This window comes from Ambystoma mexicanum, chromosome 11, assembly GCF_040938575.1.
Source record: "Ambystoma mexicanum isolate Mex_15411 chromosome 11, UKY_AmexF1_1, whole genome shotgun sequence".
Lineage (NCBI taxonomy): Eukaryota > Metazoa > Chordata > Amphibia > Caudata > Ambystomatidae > Ambystoma > Ambystoma mexicanum.
The window spans coordinates 960017080-960043500 of NC_090934.1; the positions used below are offsets into that span (position 1 = coordinate 960017080).

Genomic DNA, 26421 nt, shown 5'->3' on the forward strand with positions numbered 1-26421 from the left:
GCCGGTAAAAGGGTGTAGCCCCTCGGGTGTAGAACCGGTACAAGAACCTTCCGGTCCCTCAACAATGCGCCCGGGAGGATCCGAGGATCCCTCGACCCGAAGGCCGGCAGCTGTAGCAGCCTCGGTGCATGTGCCGGTAAAAGGACCTGGCCGGTCCCTCCCACGCGGGAGAGTCCCTGGGAAGGAGTCTCTCTTGCGGGGTGCGCTGGAAAATATCAGCCCTACCTTGGTCCTAGTTCGATGCTTCACAAAGTTCTTGAGATCCTCTGGAGGCAACCTCTGGAAGAGCTCCCTCCACCTGGCTAGTCATAATTGTATGAAGAATCTTCAGCGCCTTCAGGGACAGCGAGTCACACGCCGAACATGATTGCCAACCGTGGTCCGGGTCAAGGCTACGTAGGCAGTGGGCATGGGGGTCTGAAGTTGGGAAGAGCCTGTTGCAGGATGGATACCTGCTGAACCCTGTACAAGTCGACATGCGCCATGGAGCAGCGTGATGCCTGAGGATGGAGTACCTGAATGATAGATAAGACAAAAAAAAACACAAAGAGAAGAAGTATCCGCGTGTGGAATTACATGGCCGAAGCAAAACCCAGGAGCGCTGGTGAATTCGGCCTGTTTCCGTCGACGCGGAAAAGGGGACTGGGTTATGGCGCCGGACGGTGGAGTCAGGGCAGTGCATGCTCCCTGAGCTGCGTCCCAGTGCGCACCTCTAAATTTAAAGGGGGAAAAAGGATTTTTTCTGGTGAAAAAGGTTCCGTCTCCCGTACCTTGGAAGGGACGCCCATACAGTATGGAGGAAAGGCGACGGGACGTAAGAGTAAGTGGACAGAAGAATTCTTTCCGCTAAAATGGATTCAGAAATGACCTTTGTAATGAATTCAGGGTGAGGTTGAAGAATGACCCTGTCCCTGTGAAAGTTGGTGAACGGTGGCTTGGTGACAGTGCGTGTAACTCCCCAATGAACCTGGCTGAGTTGATAACCACCAAGAAGGCTGCTTTCCACAATAAGAACTTTGTGTCACACCTGTGAATAGGTTCATAGGGTGCTCTCATTAGCGTGGCTAGGACTGTGTTAAGACTCCAGGCAGGAGCAATTTTCCATTGCCTGGGAAAGGAGCACATAAGCCCTTTAATGAAGGCTTTGACCGCCGGGTGTGCCACTAGTGAGTGTTGATGAGGCCTGGTGGTATATGCGGAGATGGTCGAGAGATGGACCTTGATGGACAAACAACTCCTTGCTACATGTAGAAGGTAAGGTAAGAGATGTTCTGCAGATGCCAAGAAGGGATCTGTGCCAGCTTCCAAACACCACGATTTTTTAGTATATGTCAGTCTGGTGGACGGAGCCCTGGCAGCTCGCAGTATACGCCAGCATTTGGGATCTAGAAGGAGGTTGTGGAATTTTCACTGCTGAGGAGCCAGCCCCTGAGGGATAAGCTCGCCGTGTGGTGGTGGTGAAGCAGTTCGCCCCTGTGCTGTGGCAACATGTGCGGGGGAGGCCAGAGGTGACTTGGCATCTACAGTGCTAGTTGAAGGAGTGCAGGGTACCAAATCGGGTGTGCCCACATCAGTGCTATCAGCATCATTGTGCAGGGTTGTTCGTTCATCTTGCGCAGCACCCGCGGGATCAAAGCTGCCGTAGGGTACCCGTAAAGGAATTTCCCCTTCCACTGTATGGAGAACGCATCCCCCAGGGAAGATCTCTCTGGGTACCTGGAAGCGAACTGATTGCATTTCTTGTTTATGTGGGTTGCAAATAGGTCTATGGTGGGTTTTCCTCAACTGAGGAATAATTTGCCCAGGACACGGTTGTTGATTTCCTATTCGTGGGACTGTCGGCTGAGTTTGTCTGCCAACACATTGTCCTTTCCAGGAAGATGTTCTGCCCTCATATGTATTTTGTGGTGTAGAGCCAAGTTCAATTCAAGTTGTTGAGCTTCCAGTGAGAGGATATTGGACCAGGTGCCGCCCTGTTAGTGTAGTGCATTGACGTGGTGTTGTCCGTCTGAACTGTCACCATTTGTCTGTAAAGTAATGGTAGGAAGGACTTTAGCACCCACTGAATGGCCCTGAGCTCCAGTACATTTACGTGCAGATGGTATTCTGCATACGCCCACACCCCACTAGCTTATAGACTGCCCAGATGGGCCCCCCAGCCCAAGAGTGAGGTGTCCGTTGTTAGGAAAGATTTCATCATTTTTCTATATAATTGTATGTAATTTTCCCACCATGTGTACACCCCAAACTTTTTGCTGCCGTTTAGACACCACAGACTGACTTTGCCAGAGAAGCACAGCCTTCAGCTGCACCCCTCTGGGCTTTCGCTTACTTTTAATGGGGACACTGACATGCCCTTAAGACAGTCAGTAATGGGAGACTTTGTTTTCCCTAGTCCTTTTCCCATGTTGCAACTTTTGTGTAACATATAACAAGTGCACAATGTACCTTCCAGTACAGTGTACGTGGGTCTGTAGTCATTTTCCAAAGGCCCTAGAAACTCCCAATGGACTTTTTGTGAGATGTGCAGATGTGTCATGGACAGGGCTGGTGGTAGCTATCGTTTCGCATTATATTTAACCCTTTCCTGCCATGTTAACCGCATTTGGCATGAATAGGTGGCCAGGCCCGAAAATGGCCATGCCACGAGGTTCTTTGTCCTGTCCTTTGGCCATCTTGCCCCTTCACCTTCCCCAGGTCAAGTCAACCCTGGTCCGTCCTTATTTGGTCATGCAATTTCCCACAAAACCCAATGCTTTTGTGGGCTTGTGTGTGTGCCTCCAGGATGTGGGCTGGACTGTCTGAGTCCAATACACATCCTGGGTGCTAGAGAGTCTGGAGTGCCCTGAATGACTGGGACCACCGTGGTCCGTGATTGCTCCACGTCTGGAGTGTGTGTTGGTGAGCAGATCTCCCATTGGGTCCTCTTTGTTTTGGCGCAAAGGGAACTCTGGATAAGAGGAGGCCATAAACACCCATACCACGTCGATCTCCTGAGTTCTCACTGAACAAAGGATAGGATCCAAAGTATCCTGCAGAGTCGAGGAACCACTGGTGACCGGTTGGAAGGTTTGGCACCCTGGGCCCGAGGTCGTCCCGTGAGACCGCTCTGCATCTGGTCGTCCTAGAAGGTCTGCGAAGACGCTTAGACCCAGTGGAATAGTGGGACAACTATTCTCAGCACCTTCATCAAAACCTGCAAGTAAGCTTTCTCAGAAGTGTCCCTGGGCCAACCAGTGGGCTGACCAGCTTACGCAGGACCTTTGCTCTGTCTCCGCTGTCGTTTTGAGGAGGCCCTCGAAACTTGGTATACTGCTAGCTCTGTGACCCTGGCACCCTCACACCGAATTTCGTACACTTGGCATTCCCAGGTCTGAAGTGAGACGAGTGCGTCAGGACCGGAGTAAACACAGTTACGCTGCATTTGTGACCCTCCTGCCCCTGAAGCCTGCTGCAGTGAAACTGGGTTGATTCATCCACCCGGAGCAGAGAAATAGCCACTGTCCCGTATGGGAATCTTCGCTGTATCTCAGGAACTGAAAGCCACTGAGATGTCCTTTGCATTCGAACCTGCAACCCGAGTGGACTGAACTGGCGAAGTTTGGGTCAGAGAGCGCCTGGGACCGGTGAGCACTTACAACACTAACCGGGGGCCCCTGGCTTTAAGGGCCCCTTTTATGCACGAGTGGCCCCTTAGGGTCCCTCTCCTTTCCACTGCTAGTGCGAACTAGCGACTCCATCCCGCACTATGGTACTGCCTCTGCCTTCAAGTGGAGGTCCTCCCTGAATAGTGGGAACTTATTCTTCATCGCCTCATCCGCCTTCCTGAGCTACTAGAGACCCCTGAAGAGACCCTGTTTTGCCCATTGGAACAACCGCGTTCACTTGCATTGCATGTACTTTTGAACACAAGGCCCCTCTCTTCTTAGGGCTTGGACTGCCTCTTAGTTAGATGTGCTGCTAAAGTCGAAGGGGCCTAAAGACTACCTGCACTGCCTGTTTCCTTCCCATCTAGGTTGCTGACATATTTTGTGCATTTAACCCTTTAGACCCCAATGGTCTTGTATATACATTGTATTGATAGTGTTGTGTTGGTCTACTTAGTGTCACTGTGATTCTTCTGCTATGGTCTATGTTACAAAGGCCTTGTAATAAATGTGTCTATATTTTTTACTACAAAAAAAACTTTGTTGAGGGGACGTTATGGTTACGTTGCCGTACCAAAAACCTGTGCACCTCACTACAAAAAAATGTTTGCCCTCCCCTTTATGCTTCACATTAAAAATGAAAACCCCCTGAAATTCGCCAGTTATGGCAGACTGAGCCCCCTTACTTGCCAACACCACTGTGCACTGCTAACTCTAACACAGGTTTGTGGTACGGCAATTTAACCATAACGTCCCCTCAACAAAGACTTTTTTGTAGTGAAGTTTACAGGTTTTTGGGAGGGCAACGTAATCATAACGTCCCTGTAGCAAAGTTTTTTTAACTGAATGCCATACGTTTTTAGTAGTGTAAATGCATCATAATGGTATTTTAACAGGGATTTTCTACTACACTTATCAGAGTTCTAATAGTAACACGTAAGCATAGTACTGTAAAGGAATATTTGAAGTAATTGGCCACCTTCCAAAGAAATGTACATTATCCTATGCTGGCGCACCGCATGGGGGCGTGTTCGAAAAATCATACACACTTCACAATGACAGGTGTAACTGGTTGATAGTGGGAAAGTATATTGGGTGTTGTGGTTGGAACTTGTAATCCCAAATTTTCTGGCGCAGAATTCCACAATGCAAGTGTTGAACACAATACAAGCACGAGTGCATACTGACGTATCTGGATCATTAAACCCCATTCCCTTCCAAAGAGTGCGGAATGAATGCCATTAGCAATCGAGATTTTGCAGTAGTAATGCGTGGTATCAAAAAAGAGGATTTTTTCTCTTCAACCGGAACGCTTCCGGCGTTCCCGGCTGAAGAAAAGAAATCCTTTGTCAAGATGCCCACCATAGAAAGGGAAAAGGGGTGTAGGATAGAAAGCCTTCTTCGCTTTCCATTGCAGGCTGCAGAAAGCAAAAATGAAACCGTGTGGCCGTAATGGGAGCACCACATTTGTGTTCCTTGACAAATATGTGGTTATGAGCAAGATCTTTAGCACAAAGACAGTGCCTGGTGGACATGGCAACCTGAACCCCATGTTTTGTCCCGTCCAGTAAAGACCAGTAGCCACATCCCCGACATTGTGGCCATAAACCATACACAGAGGCTCCCCCCCAGAGACGGAAGCTGTACCGTTGATTTGTTATGTACATGATGACACTTGTTAAAAAGGAGAACACAATCACATGCACAACACGAAGCTTTTCGGTCGTTGTCAATGACCTTTACAGACATGTGTTGTATATGTAGTATTTTTTTTCTATAAAAAGGAGTGTAAAAAACGCAAAGGAGTACTGTATTTAAGTTAACATAAAATCCCAAAGAAACTGTGTGACGTGAAGCATAATGACGTCAGAAATATTGGCAGCAACACCATTAGCACTCACCTTTCCACATATAATTTCGTAAGTGCAACAAGTCGAAAGGATGTGCAGATATGTGTGTTTGGAGGGGGTAACCATGTATTATTTCACAAACATTTCTTGCCATAGGGCATCTGCGTGACATAAATTGGCCTGATGGTCACAGAAAATGGCCGGACGGCACTAAAGCATATGAGATGGGCCTGACCCTCCCGCACCCAATGCTAGTGGTGTGCAGTACGTTTCTCAATAATGTTCCTTGGCTGCTTAAACAAATGCGTCCATGTGGAAGTAGGTGTCGTGATGTAGCAACTGTAAGAGAACACATTACGTCCTGCAACGTACCATACTACATTGTAAAAACAGAGAGTACATTTGTAAAGAAAACAGGAACATATAAGAATTAGTACATAAGTTTTATTTCACAATACACTGAGCGAAATCATCGCCCTATGCAATTAGTAAAGTTGTTTGGTTGCACAATGACCTCTGCGAAATGATCGCCCTATTCACATTTCCATAAAAGTGTAAAAGTTTTCTCTTTGGATGACAATGAAAATTTAAAAGGCCACGTTGTTTTGTCACACACAGAAAGTAAGCGGTGCTGCCAAAGTAGTCGTTTTCCTCCCACATTGATGTGCAAGACGATGTCAACCATTCTGATCTACACCAGCGGAAAGGATGGAATGTTAATTCTTATGACGACAGAAGCGTACGGACACAGAGGGCCGACATGATCATCCCAGTGAATTATTACGCTCAGACATACGGAGATAAACAACTGGAGTTGACGGTTGAAAAATCCGTCACTCGGTAGCTGTAATCCATGACAATGACAATAGGGAAGAAAATATATGACGGGGAAAATGGGAAAAAAAGATGTATGAATACGCAACCTTTGGATAAAGCAAAGTTATGACACATAACTTTTTTATTGAAAATTTTATTCAATAGGACGAAATGCAGTGGGAACCTATGGAAGGCGACAATGTGCAAGGTCCATATTTGGGATAGAAAATGGAACAGAACTGAAAGCTGGAATGTCCTTATTAATAATAAAATTATTGTTTGGAGGTATCATTGCGGTGAAATGGCAAACAAAACGTGTATCACCAAGCAACCTTTCTACAAACAAAATTTGAACACATACTTTTTTTATTAAATATTATTATAATTTGGGAAAATGTAGTGGTATCGTACAAACGGCGACATTATGCAATGTCCATAATGAGCAAAAAAATGCCACCTGAGCATTAATCTTGTAAATCATTAGGGAACATTTTTTTTTTATGTGGGCAAAGTGATGAAATAACGTCAAAGTAGTATATAGTCAGCAGAAATACACTTACATAATTTGGACGGGCTCCATTGCATGCGCTGCAGGCAGACAGTAGTGTATGGGGATCAGTGGCTCTTCGGGAACAAATTTTGCATGGTCGGAGCAAATGTTTTTGAAGGATAACCTTATCAAGTGATATGTTTTTCAAACTGTTACTCCCTGTTGGGGATAATTCTCTCTTTAGGCTGAATTTCCTAACCTAGTGAGTCCCCCAGCAGCTTTGCTGGATTTCTGGAGTTTGTTTTTTTCCTCCTGCCAAGAGTGAGACTCTTTTCCTCCCACTCTTGGACATGATTATGGTATTCCTTTGACTGGTAATGTGTTTTATGGGCTATGGGGTCCTTTACTCCATAGGGTCTCATGCGTTTTTCCTATGTGTGTTACACAGCACCCTCTGTGCAGTAACACAGGGGTGTCATAACGACACCCCACCATAGACTACATACTCTGGGACTGACTACTGTCTCCCAGGGCATGTAAAGTCCCCATTGGCTTTACTAGTCCCAAATTATTAACAGAAACCAGTACAACTCATCATATTGTGGACGTACTGGTCGGGGCAATTCGATTGCCCCGGGGTCTGTTAGTCAAGGGGGCACGACCGCGAATATTTTCCTATGGGATTTTCCCATTGTTCGAGGCTACCAACTTTAATTATTTAATTCTCATAGCCTCGAACATACCGCCGGTTTATTTAATTAATATTAATTCTCCGGTTGGTATTTTTTGCCAAGACTCGATGCTAAAATGGCATTTGTGTTCTCTTCTGTGACTCCAACCCAAGTCGAGCCCTTTGTTCCACTTTTCGGCGGGCTTCTCCACAGAAGCCTCCAAAGGTGGTGCCACTCTGTCTGGGTACCACAGCGGGTGTGGGAGGGGGTTTAGGCACCCTGGACTGAGTTACCCTGGTAACTCAAGTCGCACTCTTGTGTGATTGGCCTAAGTGGTGAGCTGGCTGGCTCACCACTTAGTATGTTTGAGTGACAGCTAGGCTGAGTGAATGGGGGTTTTCTGCATAAAAGCAGGGCTTTGGGGACTGGAACTTCAGAAGTCGCCACAGGACCTGAGAATCTGACGAGGGAGAAGCTGAGTCGACCTACCACGACGACACCACCAGTGGAGCCCTGCGGAACCGACTCACCACTTCCCGACGACAGAGAAGATCTCCCGGCTGGAGAGGCTTTTTCCCCTGACTGGTGGGCACAACCAGTTTACCTTTCTTTCTTCGCACCCCAGCCCAGTTTGTGGTCGAACTGCCCGTGCCAAGCACCCCGGCGGCCGGATAGCCACTCACCACTGAACCGCGAATCAACGGACCGTTCCTTGTACCCGAGAAACTCTGCGGCTGGTCTCTTCCCTGGCAGTGCAACGGGCCCCTGTCTTCCTCCACGACGAGATCCTCTCTTCCCCCGGAGGAAGCACCGACTTGCACCCGCTGCCAGGAAGAACTGCCCCCGCTGGAGCGTTCTCACCACTTTAAGGTACCGTGTCCGCCAGGCCTCCCTTTCTAAAGATTGCAACAAGGTAATAACTCCTTAACCTTCTGGACTGGGCTGGCCGCCTTGACCTTCTAACTGGTCCCTTTTCTTTGATCCAACTTCTTTTTGAACCATTACAAGACTTTTGTGCACTGCAACCGTGTGACCTTGGACACATTTCGTTTGGATCCTCTTAAAGCGGATCCGGCCTACTAACTCTGAATTCACGGTGTTACTGTGCCTTCCTCTCTTGCTATGTTCTTGTAAAAGTGTTGGGATCTGTTTCAATTTGTTCTCTGCTTTTCTCTCCCTTTTTAAAAATGAACTATTAGAGTGCCATCTACGTTAAGCGCTCACCGCTGTCTGAAAATAAGTGGGGGTTTACTTAAGACTTGTCTAATATTCTTTTAAGGGAGTGTATATCTTTTAGTGACCGTGTTTTTGAATTGCTTATTATTAGTGCCTGTGTGTTTTTCTAGATGTGGTTTTAAATAAATAATTATATCTCTTTTACACCAAGCCCTGGTCAGTGTTTACTTGTTCTATTGTGTGCTCCTGACCTATTGTGAATACTCTGTATACTGCCTAACTCTTCTTGAGGGAAGTCTGACTGCTCAGCCACAGCTACCAAGTGAATCTGTGTGGTACAGACTGCTAACAAGTGGGTTTACTGCCAAACACCTGTAGTCCTAAATCTTTTGCAGTGGTCCCAGAGGGAACTGCACAGGTTTCTGCCTAACACTCCCTACATTCTTTCTACTCTTTCCCTGTACGTCAAGGTTAAAAAGCAAGGGACCCTTATGGGTGTCGACAAATATGCAGCTGTACTGACCGCGTATTGAAAACAGAAAATGCAGTGGCCTTCACTCTGAATGGAAATACCTTTTCAGTTTTGCAACAACATATCAGCGGCTATTCATGAGAACGGCTAATCTTCTGCACGTGCAGAAGGGCTGTGTGTACGAAATAGTGCAGGTGGCAGTCTCTGATTTCAAACAGCAGGATGGCAGCCTGACTGCATTAATGATGTGTATGTGTTGTACAATGAACGCAGCAAGTTCATTTCGTACAATGAGTAGTAAGACGCACCGTACCGTATGACAGTGCTATCAATAATTCTTCCATGTTTGTTTTTCTACTACCACGTCTCTTTAATGCTCACCTTTCCAAACACTGTTCCATAAGTGCAACAAGTGCATTGGTGTCTTCTTCGGTTAGGTTTGCTAGCGCCAATGTTTGCGTTGAACAGAAAACGAAGTAAACATGGCGGCCGTATCGAAAGATTACGATGCACTTCACGCTGTGCCACAACCAATCAGTGAAAGCGCAACATGGTCGCGGCCAGCACGCCATGGAATAACCAATTGCAATCTTGTCCACGGAGCGAACAGGGAAGTGTGTCCGCGGAGCGGACAGAGATATCACTAATTTTTACAGACATACTTTTTGTTGGTTTTTCAGAGAAACACTGAATGGATTGTCAAAAAATTTACAAAAGCACGCTTTCGTGCCCAACCCCCTGCCACTGGCGCAAATTTGGTGCAAATCTGTCCAGCGGTTTGCCCGGTAGCTGTGCGCAACATTTTCCCCCATTCAGTCTATGGGAAAAAAAGACGTTTTGGGACCCCCCATATAACTTTTCCCCCCCTGGACCAAACATCACCAAACTTTGCAAAATTCAGAGTGGCCGATATACTTTTTTTTGCCAAGTTTGGTGAGGATTAGTCCAGGGGGAGCCGAGTTATAGGCTGCCCAAAAAGTGCTCTTCCTATGGAAAGGGCAACGTAACCATACACGTGGCTGTGTAATAAAACACCTGTCTGGAATAATTTGTAAGTGTCCTTGCTCTGTGTGCTCATTGAGGTCTTTCAGTCACCCTCACTCCTCCTGATACCTAGTCTTGATCGCCTGCCAAAGCTACCCTGATTGGTCTGGCTTGTCCAGAGGTTACCCTTTTCCACGATGCCCACCACTAGGCTGGCCTTCTGAACCTTTGCCCTCCAGGTCAGAGCTCAGAAATCCATCTTAACATCCATTCCCAAGAGTAGAGTGGACGTGGGTAGCTGAAAGGGTAAAGCCTGCAGAAGATGGGAGTGTTTAGCCCACCATTCAAGGGCCTTGTGGAAATTTGGTGTGAGATGTACAATGTCCTCCCACGATCCGCTGTGTGGAGCCCATTGGCTGTCCAGCTCTGCCTGAAGCGGTCTCATCTTCAGTTTGCAATTCGGTACAAGGAAAATACAGGAGGACATCATGCGCAGGAGGGACTTGTATTGTCTGACAGTGGATTTTGTACTCTTATAAGCATGCAATGAGGTTTTACATTGTGGCCACTCTGTCCAGAGAGGGGCGAACCCTGGGAACTCGAGTGTCAAGATCTGCTCCTAGAAAGATTGCGGTCTGTGCAGATAGTGGTGAATATTTGTCCTGGTTGATCGAGAACCCTAGGTCTTGGAGTAGGGTTGTTTTTCCCACTGCCTCCGATGCCTTTTGCAGGGAAATTCTTTTCACTAGCCAGTCGTCTAGGTATGGGAAACTTGTACCCCAGAGCGCCTGAGGTGAGCGGCCACTGGGGCCAGGCATTTCGTTAACACTATTGGTGCAGACTTCAGCCCGAAAGAAAGTACCTTGAACTGGAAATGTTGTTCGCTGACAGTGAACCAAAGGTACAGTCTGTGGGATGGATGGATGGGTACATGGAAGTAGGCGTCCTCCAAGTCTAGGGCAGTGAGGAAAACGCCCTTTTTGAGCCATGAAGGACAAGTTGAAGGGAGGTCATCTTGAATTTTAGACGACGACAAACTTGTTGAGGGCCCATAGATCTAGTATCGGGTGCCACTGGCCGTTTTTCTTCCTTACTAGGAAAAAGTGGGAGTAGAATCCTTTTCCAGTTGTAGATGTGGTACCCGCTCTATGGCGGCCTTTAGTAAAAGCTTGTCGGCTTCTGCCCTTGGCTGTTGCAGCCGGAGGATGTTTTTTCTTAGCAGTGGGCAAGATGGTATTCGTTGAAGAAAGTCTATGGTATGTCCCCCTTTTATTAGCTGAAACACCCATTTGTCCGATGTTATTGTGTACCAGTGATTGAGGTGAAGTGATACGTGTCCCCCCACTGGGGTGTGATGTGGAAGGCACGCCAAGTACGAGTCCGTTTTTCTTGGCATGGTTCCTGCCCTGGCTTGAACCCCTTTTGCAACGTTGCTTCTGGTATCTGGTGGAACTTTGTTGGTATCTTCCTCCCGATTGAAAGGAGGTTGAAGAGGATGCTTGCACCCTGGAAAGACCAGCTGTATGACCTCTACTTGCAGCTGGCACCTTAAAAGGACCAAAAAGGACAGCGGTCCTTGTCATTGTCCTTTAAAGAGCTAATCGCTCTAGCAGTGTCAGTGTCGGCTTTGATGCCCTTGAAGTGATCATCTATTTTCTTGCCAAGTAGGTCTTGCCCTTCAAATGGCATGTCTAGGATCTAAGCCTGCACCTCTGGCCTGAAACATGTGGCCTTCATCCAAGCTTGGTGTCTCAAGACTGTGCTGTGTGCCATCTGCCATCGGCTTGAAAGCGCAGTGAGCGGTGTCCACAGAGGTGTCTATCGTGAGGTCCGAGACCGCTTTGCCGTCTGCGATAATGTCTTTGGCCTCTTCTTGAAACTCCTATGGAAGGTGTTTAGTGAGACGGGACATACAGAGCCATAATTCTCTATCCAGCCTTGCCATCATGGCCATGCCGTTGCTGGACCACACCGTCAACGATGCTGCCATTGAGACCTAACGCCCCATCGCCTCTAGTTTACGCCCCTCCTTATTGGGTGGAGCTGTGAGGGGAGAAGCTGGGGTTTTCAGTCTTTTCCTCGCCACCACCGTGATAACAGAGTAGGGTTTAGGATGGCCTCTGAGAGACAATGGAGCCGAGTCCGGAGCTTTATTATTTTTCTCCAGTCTAGCCACTAGTGAAAAGAGGATTGGCGAGGATTATTTCACCTGCGTCCCAAATAGTCTCTAGTATTGGTATTGTGGTGTTGGTGCGGTGTCTCTCGTCTGTGCTCATAGAGCACTGAGAATTTCTCCTCTGTGGCGACTTATATTTTGAAGATCTCTGCCGACTTTGCCATGATAGAGTGAAAGGATATGATATCGTCTGGGTGTGAGGACCCCCCGGTGAGTCACGTTTCTTCTGCTTCTCGATGGCAATAGAATCCCAAACGTCTGGGTCTGGAGTGTCCGAAAGCAGTTCACCTTCTTCCGTCTCGTCGTCATAAGTGTTGGGGTCAGAAAATGCCCTAAAAGGGTCAGCAAGTTCCCCGGGGTCATCTACAATGTCGTCCGGCCATGAAGAAGCTGTAGCAATTGAAGGCGCATTGTGTGCTTTGGATCTTTCAGGTGAAGACCTTGGAGGAGATGGAGAGCGTTTTCTTTTTTTAGGCATGGGTGCCCCGCCATAGTGTGGGCATTGTCCTTGGCGGCTGCTAACTGATGAAGATCGGTTAGGCCACGGTGAGTGATGTGGGGTACGTTCTCTAGGAGACCTGCTTCCATTGTGGTGCAGCTGTGATGTGCTTTGCGAAGGTCTGCTTACAGGAACTGTCTGAGGGACCAGGAGCCTTGCCCTTTGCATTCTTTGGAACTCGTTCATAATTCTACGCATCGACTGCATTAGAGCATTGTCGAAAGGATCTGCCACGTCTTCCATTATCGGTTGCCAATGCGGACTGTGCTCTTTACGTTGTACTGGCAGTTGTTTCACCCCCTCTGAACACTCCTCCTGCAAGATGAAGTCCAGCAGTTTGTTCATCTCAGTTGTAGGGGATTGAGGGGTAGCGCCTTCTAACTCTTCTAGCTGTGGTGTATGGATGCTTACAGCTGCTTCTGGCTGTGCAAAAGGCTTGTTGATGACGTCTGGTGGTTTTAGGTCAATCGACTGTTTTGCCCTGCTTTTGGGGGCTCGTTGACTGTTCTTCCGTCGGTGACGGGTCCTTCGTCCACGAATGTTTGGACATCGATGAGTGCTTCATCGACAAGTGCTTCGTTGACGAGGATGTCTTTGTTGATGCATGCTTTTTGCCAGCGTCCTTCATGGACAGGTACTTTGTTGGCGGCTCTTTCGTCGACGATGCCTTGGTCGATGAGATGGTTTATTTGACGGGGGGTGATGGTTTATCCATCGAAGTAGTGATAGTTTTAGTGGATGCCGATGTTAGTTTAGTCGTGGACTGTGTCCCCGTTTCTCTGAGGAAGGAGAAGAAATGGAGAAACGTTTACATTTGTGTAGTTCTTCCAGCACACCTTTAGAGAATCCTACAGGTTCAGTTGAGGATTTCCCACTCCTCTTCTTACCCGTGGGTGTCAGAGAGTCTACTCTGTACACTGAAGAAACTCTCCTCTTTGGAGCTTGCTTCTCAGGGTGCCTAGAGGAAGTTGAGGGCACAGTCTTGCTGGATTCCTCATCAGATGAAATCTGTCTGCTCTCCAGGTGAAGTAATAGCCTCCTATGCCTGCCTTCCAGAGTCTTCTTGGAAAAGGTTTGACATATTTTACATGACTGGATGGAATGTGGCTAAAGGCAATAGATGCAGAGTTTGTGCGGATCTCTGATGCAGATGACCTTTTTACCACACCTGGAGCAGTCCCTGAAAAGGGAGGTCTTCTCCTTGACAGCTTGTACTCGAATCTCAGCCATGAGGTGAGAGTAGGCAGCCTAAAACACAACATTTTTAGATGGCAAATGGTGGAAACCTGAGCCCAAAAGGTTAAACCAGGAAGCCCCAGTGATAGGGAAGCTAAGAAAGCTTAAAGTATAACAAAAATGTCTTGAATTAGTTTGGAAAAAGCTTAGAGACCTGAAGAGGATTCCCCGGTTCAGTAGACACAGTGAAAAATCTGAAGATGGAGCCCAAGCCCTGCCACCTCATTGGTTGGGGCCTAAAAGGACCAAAGGAGGTGGAGGGACTCCACAAGTGAAGGGCTACACAGGCCCTACAGGGCTCTATGGTTGTAGCTTTTCTCCCTAAAGGAAGTTTTATATTATTATTTGTATTATTTAAATTACAAAGGATTCCCAGTCTGACGACGGGGATTATTCAAGCATGTGAATCTATGAAAGATCCAATGATGGAGAAGTATACATATATCGACCTTATGGATCACAGTGATTATATTATTCACTCTCTGAAGCAAAAATCTGCTTCAGCATGACACCACTTTTTAACAAGAGAGCTTATCTAGAAAATTTGCCTGTTAGAAGCTAAAATCTTTAAAATAAATGTCACCTTCACTTTGTGTTACTAAACCAAAAAGCTCAGAAGAGTGCACTTTCACTGATGACATTCTGTCACATAAGTAATGTTGAATTTAGCAACAAATAGTTTTTGCTAACATCCTACAAGTCTCCCAGCTATTCCTGGAATTGAATCACTTCTTTACAATCTACTCCCTAAGGGATTGAAATTATTTATAATTTTAATATTAAAGAACAATACATTTGAAAGAATTAATAAAAACAAACCACTTGTGCCTTGAGCATGCGTAACCTAGCTTCATCAGTCATATCTGCAATTTCTTCAGGTTTTGGATCAGGTAGCACATCTTTCAGGCAGTCGATACATTCCTTTACGAGAAGTTCTGGAAATAACTCCTCAAGAGTTGCCTAGTAAAGAGAAAAATAACAACAAAAAAATGTATCATCTAAGAATGTAAACAATAAAGAAAATATTACTCACAATAGTAACTACTGTACTCCTAGTCCATAGTCGCCTTTCTCCATAATTCTAGGTGTCGGTCCAAGGGAAATGGAACAGAGACTTTTGCACAGCAAAGATCCTTCAAATTTAAATGTAATCACAGTCAGTGATGGTCTCTATGCGCGCTGGTTATGCCTGGTGCCAACGCATGCATGTTATGTCAGTAGGCTAATTAATATCTTTTTTTTTAAATGTATGAAATGTTTTTATTTAATGTACAGAAATCATAGGAAAATGTTAAGTGATAGAGTGGATTACATGGGTCATTGACAATGGGGTTCTTCAGAAGGTAGGATGGCTTTGTGGTTGGATTTAAATAATGGTAGAGTTGGGGTAGTACAGAGAGGGAGACGAAGAGCATTCCAGAGTAGGGGAGCAAGGAGAGGGAGAGAACGGAAACGAGAGGCAGCATAGGGGGCTCGAGTAGTGGCAAGAGGTGAGCCAAGGACGATCGTAACGAGCAAGGGGAAGAATAGGGAGTGAGAAGAGCAAATAGGTAAGGTGGGGCAAGTCCATGTATAGTTTTGAAGATAATAAGTTTATACTTAGCTCTTTGCGCCATGGATATCCAGCCAATCTGGTGACAGACAGAGGAGGAAGAGGTAAAGCGATAAAGGTTGAAAAGTGTGTGGCCTGCTAAGTTGAGGACTTTGTCCAGAGGTGAAAAAGCATAGTTGGGAAGGCCATAGAGGAGACTGACACAGTAGTCAGATCTAGAAAGGACTAAGAAGGAGATTAACTGTTTAGCAGTACTGAAAGGGAGAACATGATGTTTTTTCTGATATTGAGGTTGAGTCTGCAGTGGCAGATTTGGAGATGAAGAGTGAGAAGTTGTGACATGGGTGAAAGTTGACACCAAGGTTACAAGCAGAAGCAAAGTAAGGAAGGTAGTCAAGAGAGAAGAAATGAAGGGGGGAGAGGAAGAGATAGTCTGTTTGGCTGGGAAGTAGAGAAGAACAAGTTACTTCTTACCTTGTAACGTTCTTTCGTTGTGATGTTCCTCTGACGTATTCCTTATCTTGATAGATTACTTCCAGCATGATGCCTCGGAAATCTTTTTCAGTAGAGGGCGCTGCGCGTTGACGTCCCTCGAGTTGGTGTCCCTCGACAGCCTCTGTATCGGCGCCGACATCATTGTGTGTATAAATAGACTCGCGCAGGGTCCATTGCTCAGTTCCGTTTTGAAACTTAAAAGTAGCTGTGCATGAATTGGTTATTGACCTTGAAGGAGCGTAAACTGCAAATACAAGGGAGGTTTTACTGAGGGGATGGATGGGAGGGGCGATAAGGAATACGTCGGAGGAACATCCCATCGAAAGAACGTTAAAAGGTAAGAAGTAACTTGTTCTTCGAAGGGATTGTGTCCTCCGACGTATTCCTTATCTTGATAGACTCCGATAGCAGTGGTGTGTAAACAGAGGTGGGAGTAAAAATGGAAATATTTCCCTTTAAGAATGAACAGAGTGTAACACAGCTTTGCCAAATCTTGTCTCCTGGCTAGAGGAGGAATCCAGATTGTAGAATTTTGTAAAGGTATATGCAGCCGACCATGTGGCAGCCGCACATATGTCTTGAATCGGTACCCCTCTTTGGAGGGCCGAAGAGGCTGCGATACCCCTGGTTGAATGAGCCCTAAGGTGTTGAGGGGGCTCTTTCCCTGCCAATATGTAGCATTCTAGAATGGCTAAAATAATCCATCTGGAAATGGTCTGTTTTGTGATTGGCAATCCTAATTTGTGTCCTGCATAACCTATAAACAGTTGGTCTGCTTGCCTAATCCTAGCAAGTCTGCTGATATAAAAACTCAAGGCTCGCCTTGGATCCAGCCTATTTAGCCTCTCTTCCTCTTTCCCAGGATGGGGAGGAGGATAGAATGAAGGTAAGGTTATCTTCTGAGTGATGTGGAATTCAGAGACTACATTTGGGAGGAAATTAGGCTTCACTTGTAGGACAACTTTGTCTTTGTGAAAAATTGTATGAGGAGGTTTGCAAGATAGAGCTTGTAATTCGCTCACTCTTCTGGCAGATGTCAAAGCCACTAGTAAGACTGTTCTAAGGGTGAGAAATCTTAATGAACAAGAATGGAGTGGTTCAAAGGGAGTACCCATCAGGGAATGTAAGAATAGATTTAAGTCCCACAAGGGAACTTGGAACGGCTTTGGGGGATAGATATTAGTCAACCCCTTCAGAAATTGGATTACTAAAGGTAATTTGAAATATGATGGCTCCTCCGCAGTGCGCTTGAAGATCGACAGAGCTGCGAGGTAGCCCTTGATCGTACCAACTTGAAGACCTGAATTCGCCAAATAGAGCAAAAAAGATAACACCATTGGTGTACCACATGAAAAGTGTTCGATATTCTTTTCTCTACACCAGCTGCAAAACTCGTTCCAACGCCAGCGGTATAAAGTCTTTTTTGCTGGCCTTCTAGCCGAAAGCAACACCTGCATAACGTCATCTGGGAGGTCCCAATCCTTGTATCTCAACCTATCAGAAACCAAGCGTGAAGGTTGAGGGTTCTGTTGTCTGGATGGAGAACCCGACCTCCCTTCTGCAAGAGAAGATCCTCACTGTGTGGAAGACAAATCAGAGGGCAGATGGACATGTCCAGAAGGTCCGGGTACCACGTTCTCCTGGTCCAGTCTGAGGCAATCAGGATCATAGTCTTCCGGAATCTTCTCAACTTCCTCATCATCTGAGGAATAACAGGGACTGGAGGAAACGTGCACAGAAGGGGAAACTCTCAGTCCACTACAAACGCGTCCTCTAGAGCTCCTCTCGGGGGAAATTCCCTTGAACAAAACTGATTGCCCTTTCTGTTGATACTGGTGGTGAACAGATCCACTTGAGGGGTTCCCCAAAGGGTGAAGATCTCTTGAAGGACTTCCTGAGCTATCTCCCATTCGTGGGAGACTGTGCTCTGCCTGCTCAGAGCGTCCGCTCTTCTCTCCGGCTAAGTGAACTGCCGATAGAGAGATTCCTTCTTGAATTGCCCAAACCCAGAGCTGCAGCACCTCTCTGCACAGTGGCAGTGATCTTACGCCTCCTCTTTTGTTGAGGTAGTGCATCGCCACTGTATTGTGCGTCATTATTAGGACATTTTTCCCTTGTACGAATGGCAGAAAAGCCTTCAGCGCTAATCTGATAGCCCTCAGCTCCAACAGGTTGATATGTAGTCTGGACTCCGATGGAGACCAATGACCGCTGATGGTCAAGTCGTTGGCATGGGCTCCCCACCCCATGAGTGAGGCATCCGTGACTACTGTATTGTCCGGCCATGGTTGCCAAAACAGTTCTCCTTTCAAAATGTTCTCCCGACAGGCCCACCACTGAAGATCTCGAGCCACTTTAATAATAATAATTTGGCATTTATATAGCGCTACGAACCCTCAGGTATCTGAGCGCTGCTTATCATTACCCACGGTGTGTGGTGCTCATTTATCGACCTCGGAAGGATGAAAGGCTGAGTTTGGCCCTGCCGGGATTCGAACCTGCGTTAGCAGGCTCTGCACGGGTGTCAAAGCGAGCGCTCTACTCGCTGTGCCACTTGACCGGCTACCTGAAGGAGATCTGTCATTCTTCCTGAGAATTGCGACCACTGGGTTCTTAGTGCCCACTGGAAGATCTCATTCTCAGGTGAGCCTCTGGCACAAGGAAGATGCAGGATGCCATGAGGCCTAGCAACCTCAAAAAGTCAAAGGCTGGGAGACGTTGGGCATTTTGAAACTTGGTGACCATCTGCAGAATATCTTGAGCCCTCACCTCTGGTGGTGAGGCTTTCCCCAGGGAAGTGTCCAGGACCGCTCCGATAAACTGGAGTCTCTGTGACGGTATCATCTGTGACTTCTTTAAATTGAGGGAGAAGCCCAGTTTGTCAAGGAAGTGGCAGACATAATCTAGTTGGATCTGAGCTTGTTCCGAAGATACTGCTCTGATCAACCAATCGTCTAGGTAGGGGTAGACGTGGATCCCTTCCCTCCTTAGACTTGCAGCCACTACCGACATTAGCTTGGTGAAGACCCTCGGGGCTGAGGTCAGCCCAAATGGCAGAACTCGAAATTGATAGTGAGAACTGCCAATTGCGAACCTCAGGTATTTCCTATGTTTGAGATGGATTGGCACATGGAAATAAGCATCCTGAAAGTATAGAGATACCAGCCAGTCCTGAAGTTGGAGGGCCTAAAAGATCTGAGAGAGAGTCACCATCTTGAACTTGTCCTTCCTGAGGAATTTGTTCAATTCTCATAAATTCAAGATGGGTCTCAGTCCTCCGTCCTTCTTCAGTACTAGAAAATAGGGGGAATACCAACACTTGTTCCTCTCCGCTGCAGGTACCGGTTCTATGGCACCTTTCTCTAGCAGGTCTAGAATCTCCTGCGAAAGGAGCGGATCTGGAAACTTCAAAGAGTTGTTCCCCGGTGGATGACTCTGAGGGGTGCATAGAAAAGGCAGGCAGTAACCTTGGGCAACTGTCTCCAATGCCCAAGCATCTGACGTAATAGCCTGCCATTCCGTCAGATGTTGAGTTAAACTGCCCCCTACTTGTGTCTTGTGAGGAGAGACCTCAGAGTGGTTTAGAGGCGGCTGACGCAGATGCTGGGGCAAGAAGGCACCTGTTGCTGCTGCAGCTTTTGTACTTTTAACCCGTCCACCGCGGGTGAATTGTTTTTGGCCCCTTTGAGCCGGCTGTCTTCTGCCTTTTCCGAATGCGGAATAAAAGCGAAAGGACCTACCTCTCCAAGAGGTTTCTGTGGGGCGATACAGAGTTTGACGGATTGCAGCTCCAAGAGATTTCGCTGCTGCCTTGGATGTTTGTAACTTCTCTAGACTGTCATCAGCCTCCTTACCAAACAAAGAGGTGCCGTCAAAGGGCATATTCAAATGTCTGGCCTGTACATCTGGAGCAAAACCAGACTTTCGCAACCATGCAAATCTGTGGATTGTAGTACTTGCCGCCATGGCCCTGCTGATACTGTCAGCAGAATCAATGCCAGTTTGAAGGGACTCACACATTGTGTCTTTAAAATCATTTTTAATGATGTTCAGAATAGCTTCCCTTTCCTCTCCTTCTGGGAGGCAGTCAGCCGCAGATGAAGCACACTCCCAAAGTGTATGGCTGAATCTTGCGAGCGTGCAAGTAGCATTAATGGATTTAAGCGCCATGTTACATGCCGAGAAGACCTTTTTTGACATAGCGTCAAACCTTTTATCATCCCTATTTTGTGGAATAGTAGGGTATGCAGATCTACTGTTCGATGAAGTTGCTGCTTGTACAACCAAACTCTCTGGGGTTGGATGTTTGCTCAAATATTCAGGGTCAGAAGCAGATACCCTATATTTGGCAGATAGTTTTTTGTTAACTGCCAGGATAACCTCAGGGGTTTCCCAGTTGCCAAATATTTTTCTCTGCAATGCAGTATGAAAGGGAACCACAGGATCCTCCTGTGGGCCTTTAAGTAAAATGTCCGTAAAATCATCCTGTTGAGAAGAAGGTGAAGGTGTAGACCACCCCAGGAACTCTATTATTCTGGCCATTAAGACCCTATAAGGGGTCTCAGCATGTTCCCCTGGGTCTGGTTTAGCGAATTCTACTTCTGGAGGAGTATCTAAACCACTTGCCTCGTGCAAAGAGTCTTGAAGGTCCTTCAATCTATTCTCTTCAGAGATAAATTCCTCTGGTATAGGAGTAGTGGTCCTCTGTAACCCAAACGGTCTTTCATGGTCAGAATACTCCCCTTCCTCATATATAGAGGACAAAGCTCTGAAATAATCTGACCTTGGGTATGGTTTAAAACCCATTTCTAAAGCAGATGGGGCCAAACTTGTAGTCACCGGTTGAGAAAACGTCGAAGTTGTTGACGCGGAAGTCAAAGGCTTCGATGAAACCGAAAAAGGCGTCGAAAAAGTAAGAAGAGGCCTCGAAGAACTCGAGAGGATCGGAATCCTACTTGGAGCCATCGAGGTTATCGACGACATCCTCGAGGTAATGGTCGAAGCCCTCGGTACGTCTACTGACAGAGATGTAGTAACAACAGTAGGTCTGTCCTTTATCAGTGTCGACAGCGACATCGAAGACAGCGTCGATTCGACCGATTTGTGTGTCGACGGGCCCTTCGATAAAGGCGTCGATGACGCAGATTTATGAGTCGAAGGAACCTTCAACGACGGCATCGATGACGCGGTCTTACTGCCTTTGCTCAAGTGTTCATGACGCTCTCGGCAGTTTCTTTTGCCGGGTGCAACGACTAGCAGCGTTTCGATTTTTCGGGTCTTTCACCCAGGGTATCACCTTTAGCTGTCTCCGAGGGAGGCGAGGCCGCTTTCTCGAAGACGCTAAGCATTTTTTTGCGTAATTCCTCCCACTTAGCTGGAGAGCTGTGTTTCGTGGGGCAGGTGACCCTTTCCGGGGGAGTGGAAGAAGACGAAGAAGAGGGAGATCTACGACGCCGCTTTTTCGAGTGTTTAGATCTCGAAGACTGATGGGAACCGCTTTGAGACCTTGAGCGGGAATGTTTCCTATGACGGCGAGGAGACGAATGTCTCGACTCTGCTGAGGAAATTTAGAAGAAGTAGAAGTTTTAAGAGTCTTACCTCTTTCTAGCTTCCCCTTACGCTCCTTCAAGGCTTTCGCCGTCATGGACATACAGTCCTCGCATTCCGAACAGTGATGCTCCGATCCCAGGCACCACAAACAGATCCTGTGAGGATCCGTCAACAACATTTTCTTCCCACAATCTCCACACTTTTTGAAGCTGGACCATGGGGTCGACGGTTTGGAAGAGGAAGCCATCGAATGAAAAAGATATCTTCGAGGAGTAATAAGAATATACTTGAATAAAGAACTGAGCAACACGATTCCGAGGCCCACGAAGCTCAGAAAAACGGAACTGAACAACGGACGGTGCGCGAGTCTATTTATGCACACGATGACATCAGCACTGATACGGAGGCTGTCGAGGGACATCAACTCGAGGGACAATGACGCGCAGCGCCCTCTACTGAAAAAAAATTCTGAGGCCAGCAACCTGGAAGTAATCTATCAAGATAAGGAATACGTCAGAGGACACAATCCCTTCGAACTTCAGTTTCAGTGGCGTTCAGGCAGAGCGAGTGAGATACCACTGAATATTTGATGAGGAGAAACAGTTTGAAATTTTTGACAACAGTGAATGTTAGCATGTGCCACACCTAGATGGATCCGGGAACATTAGTCTGCGTCGCATCTAGATAGGATTAGGAATATCAGTAAGGGCCACACTGAGATGGAATTGTGTATGATAGCAAGTGCCACACTTAGATGGAATTGTGAATGATATCATTTGCCACACTTAGATAGAATCGTGTACATTAGCCTGCGTCGCATCTGGATAGGATTGTGGATATCAGCATGTGCCACACTTGGATAGAATCGTGATTGTTGACATGTGCCACACCAAGTTGGAATTGTCAACACCAGCCTGAGTCGCATCTAGATAGAAATGTGAATGTTAGCATGCGCCACACTTTGATGGAATTGTGAATGATTGCATGTGCCCAATTTAGCTGGAATCATGATTGGTATCATGTGCCACACCTAGATGGAAATGTGAACATTAGCATGAGTCGCATCTGGATAGAAATGCAAAAGTTAGCATGTTCCACACTTAGATGGAATCATGAACATTGGCCTGAATCGCATCCAGATAGGATTGTGAATGTCATCAGCAAGTGCCACACTTAGATGGAATCGTGAACACTAGCCGGCCTCACATCTAGATAGGATTATGAAGGCTAACAAGTGCCACACTCAGATGGAATAGTGAATGTTAGCAAGTGCCACACACAGCTAGGAAAGCTAGCAAGTACCACATTTACATAGAATTGTGAACATTAGCCTCCGCCGGACCCAAGCAGAATTGTGACTGATGGCAAGTACCACACTTAGACATAATTGCAAATGTTAGCATGTGCTACACTTACATAATATTGTGAACATTAACCTGCATCACAGCTAGATAGGATTGTAAATGTCGGCCAGTGCCGTATCTAGATAGAATAGCGATTGTTAGCCAGTGCCACGTCTAGACTGCATTGGGAATACTTTTGAGGCAAGATTTAGATAGAATTGTGAATACTAGCATGTTGACATACAGACAGGACTTCGAAGGTGGGCCAGTGCCACATTTGGATACAGTAGTGAATACTGGTGGACGTCATATATAGAAAGGTTTGTGAATGTCAGCCAGTACCGGATTCAGATAGAAATGCAGGGATATTCACGCGCCACATTTAGGTAGAACTTGGAAATTTAGCACATCACTTCTAGACAGCGATGCCAATAACCAACCCACTAACAATTTCACCCCTCTGCATACACCTCACAAACTCTAACCAAACACAACCATAACTCAATAGCACAACAAACCGCACAAACCTCACTACACCGCAACAACAAAACAAACCACAAAGACGCGCACAACAGCACACAACGGCTACTGAGCGAATAGCAACCCAAGCCCAGTGAAAGGTGTTAACCGGGCTGAGGCTGCCAACGGCAAATCACTGCTCTCTTGCACTTTTCCCACTCGTTCCCGCTAACTCAGCCCCCTTCCCTTTTCAGAGCCGCCAGAGCGCCAGAGGACCACCCTGGTGGTGATTGTGCACAGTGGCCCTCATTACGACCCTGGCGGAATTCGGAAAACGATGGCGGAAATGCAATACCGCCATCGAATAGCGCTCGGTGCGACTATGACCCGTCACCGCAAAGTACGAAGCCATTAGCGACACCGTAGTGAACGCCAACGCTAACTGCACCAAGCACGCGCGCGCGCGCCATGCCAAACCGTAAACACCACCATGGCGCAAGGGTACGCCAATTCCGACCCTAGCGGACATGTACCTAACGCCATCAAGCATGGCGGAATGTACCATTCCGCCATGGTGAGAAGTACGGCATCGCGAATCAACCGTAAACGGCCCCACTGAGTGCCTGTACACCGCTCCCTGCCCACAAAGTACAACTCCCCGTAGGTGCAATGAAGTCACAATGCAACCAGTGAAATGTACAAGTCACCCATGCATGCCAACGAACAAAAGAAACACAAGAGGGGCCAATGGGAGCTGCAGGGCACAGATGGCACGAATACAGAAGCCAATCCAATGGACATGACCACAGTCCCCCCCCCCCGAAACGCACGCAAACACAGGCACCTGTGACCAGCAACATTCCGAAAATCACATCATTCCACCAGTCCACCTGGCTGACCGGCATCTGTTACACAAAACCCAATCCCCCGCCCCTGAGCATGACAACATTCAAACAGTCATATTGGCAGCCCCCATCCCAGACCTCACTGGGCTTCGTAGGCAAACGCGCCCAGTACAGTACCACGCAACTAAACTCCGAAGCTGGAACCCAATGCAGATCTCCTCACAATACATCGCTCCCCAAATAGGAATATGCCACATCACTTGCAAAGAAGAACGCTACACGGGCCAAATCAGAATAGAAATTTAATGCACAACAAAATCACCAAGCCCATACAGCCATTAGGCCATGAACTCCAAAACACATTTCACCATTGTGGGCTGCATCTGCAAGAAATGACCAGCCACTACTTGTGTGACGCCCTGTTCCATCATGGTACACAGAGCCACATTCACGTACGAAAAGGCAACATGGAAGCGCACAGAACCGCAGGGCCGTCCCAATGGGGAGGCACTAGTCCAGCTGAAAGGCCGAAATGTTGCTCCGAGCCACTAGTACTGCGTAAGGGCATGTGGCCCATTGGCGATCGTCCCATAAGATCGTAATGCTGCTCCACTGATTAACACGAAGCAGCAGGTGTCGGGAGTAAAAGCCATCTGCAGGAGTGGCATACAGATGGCAGTGGCAAAAAGGGAGGAGATACCTGTCAACCAAAAGAAAAGAAAAAGAATAGAATGCCCATCAGAACTACATTCGAACAACTCACTTCAATGATCACACTAAATCCACAGCCATATGCATGCTAGCCCACTCCAAAGGATCATCACCTCCCAAAAACCACTTGCGACTCATAACTATCTATATCGAGGTGTAAACACCATCACAAACGAGTGTACCTGTGCATGCGTCTGTCAAAACAGAATCCATCAGATGGGATTGGTAACGTGCATGGACACAAGTGTCTGAGGGCGCGTCGAGACAGGGAGGGCTCAACAAGGCCAGATAGACGATGGTCCCACTATGGCAGCCCTGCATCACATAGCGCAGGGGAGGCGGATAGATTCCAAGAAGCCCTGTACATGGCAAACTCTGTATCAAATCACCTGCCCATGCATCCATTCATCATTCCCTCATCCCGGGATTAAAACGCCTGAATATTTACTCACATAACATTAGAAATATCCATTGAGTCTGTGCGTTATGCAGCCTGCAAAATCCACAGTGCCCCAGCCCGTAATTCCAGTGTAGTGAAGTAACATGTATTTGGGAACGTCCGGCCTCATCGCCCACGTCGCTATTGCGCATCCCAAACCATTCATATCAATCATTGCATCCTCGCCATGGCCCCTGTCTCAAGGACATTGAACAATAGAACGTTATATTTGCAGTCAGACCTGTGGGCATTTCCTCGCCGCTAGCTGAAAACCGAAAGCGCCGCCCTTCGAATTCCTCATTTGCAACATCACGTCGAAGAGGCATCTGTGGCCGTTTGAAATCACAAATTAATCCATCTAGTGCGGCTGTGTGTGAAAATGGCAACTGCCTTCACCCACAAATGGGACGCCCCGCCCGTCGTTGCAACTCGGTACAGTGATGCATGAGGGCCCACCGTTACTCGAGTACTACGTACCACTGACCCTTCACAAGTCTGTTCGCGACTGCACAGATAGTATGTGAAACAATGGGACCACAGCAGAATGAACATATCAACCAATGTTACACGGCCATCGGGTACAAATACATGATTGCAATAGCAAGATGCCATTCCTCGAATTGCAGCGTTGTGTGCGGGACGTGCTAGGCCAAAGGGGAGAGCAGTTTGCACAGGTGGAATGAATCACCACAGGTGGAGGCCATACAGCCTGAAAACACATAAATTGCACACCCAGTCTCCTCCCACAACCACACCGAAATGCTACCGGCAGGACTCGCGATGTTGGCCCTGGGGGACCTGATAGCACTGCAAGTACTCCAACTCCAAGAAGAAGACGAACACCAACTACAACCGGCCGCACGGAGGAGACGCAGGAGGAGGAGGAGGCCAAGGTAGGGCCAGCAAGGGCCGCCAGCACAGCCACTACCACCACGCAGGCAGCCCGCAATCCCACGCCTCCGAGCACATCCGTTCAACCTCACTGATGAGCAGATCCACACCCTCTACCG

The 26421-nt window shown here is 47.3% G+C and overlaps 1 protein-coding gene across 1 annotated transcript in view; it reads right to left on the reverse strand.

The window, feature by feature from the left end:
• LOC138505085 (sperm-specific sodium:proton exchanger-like) overlaps positions 1 to 26421 on the reverse strand; it is a 3031181-nt gene that overhangs the window by 1126331 nt on the left and 1878429 nt on the right. Inside the window, exon 12 of the mRNA XM_069625402.1 lies at positions 14837 to 14977. Coding sequence (XP_069481503.1) covers positions 14837 to 14977 — 141 coding nt within the window. The remainder of the gene's footprint in view (positions 1 to 14836; positions 14978 to 26421) is intronic.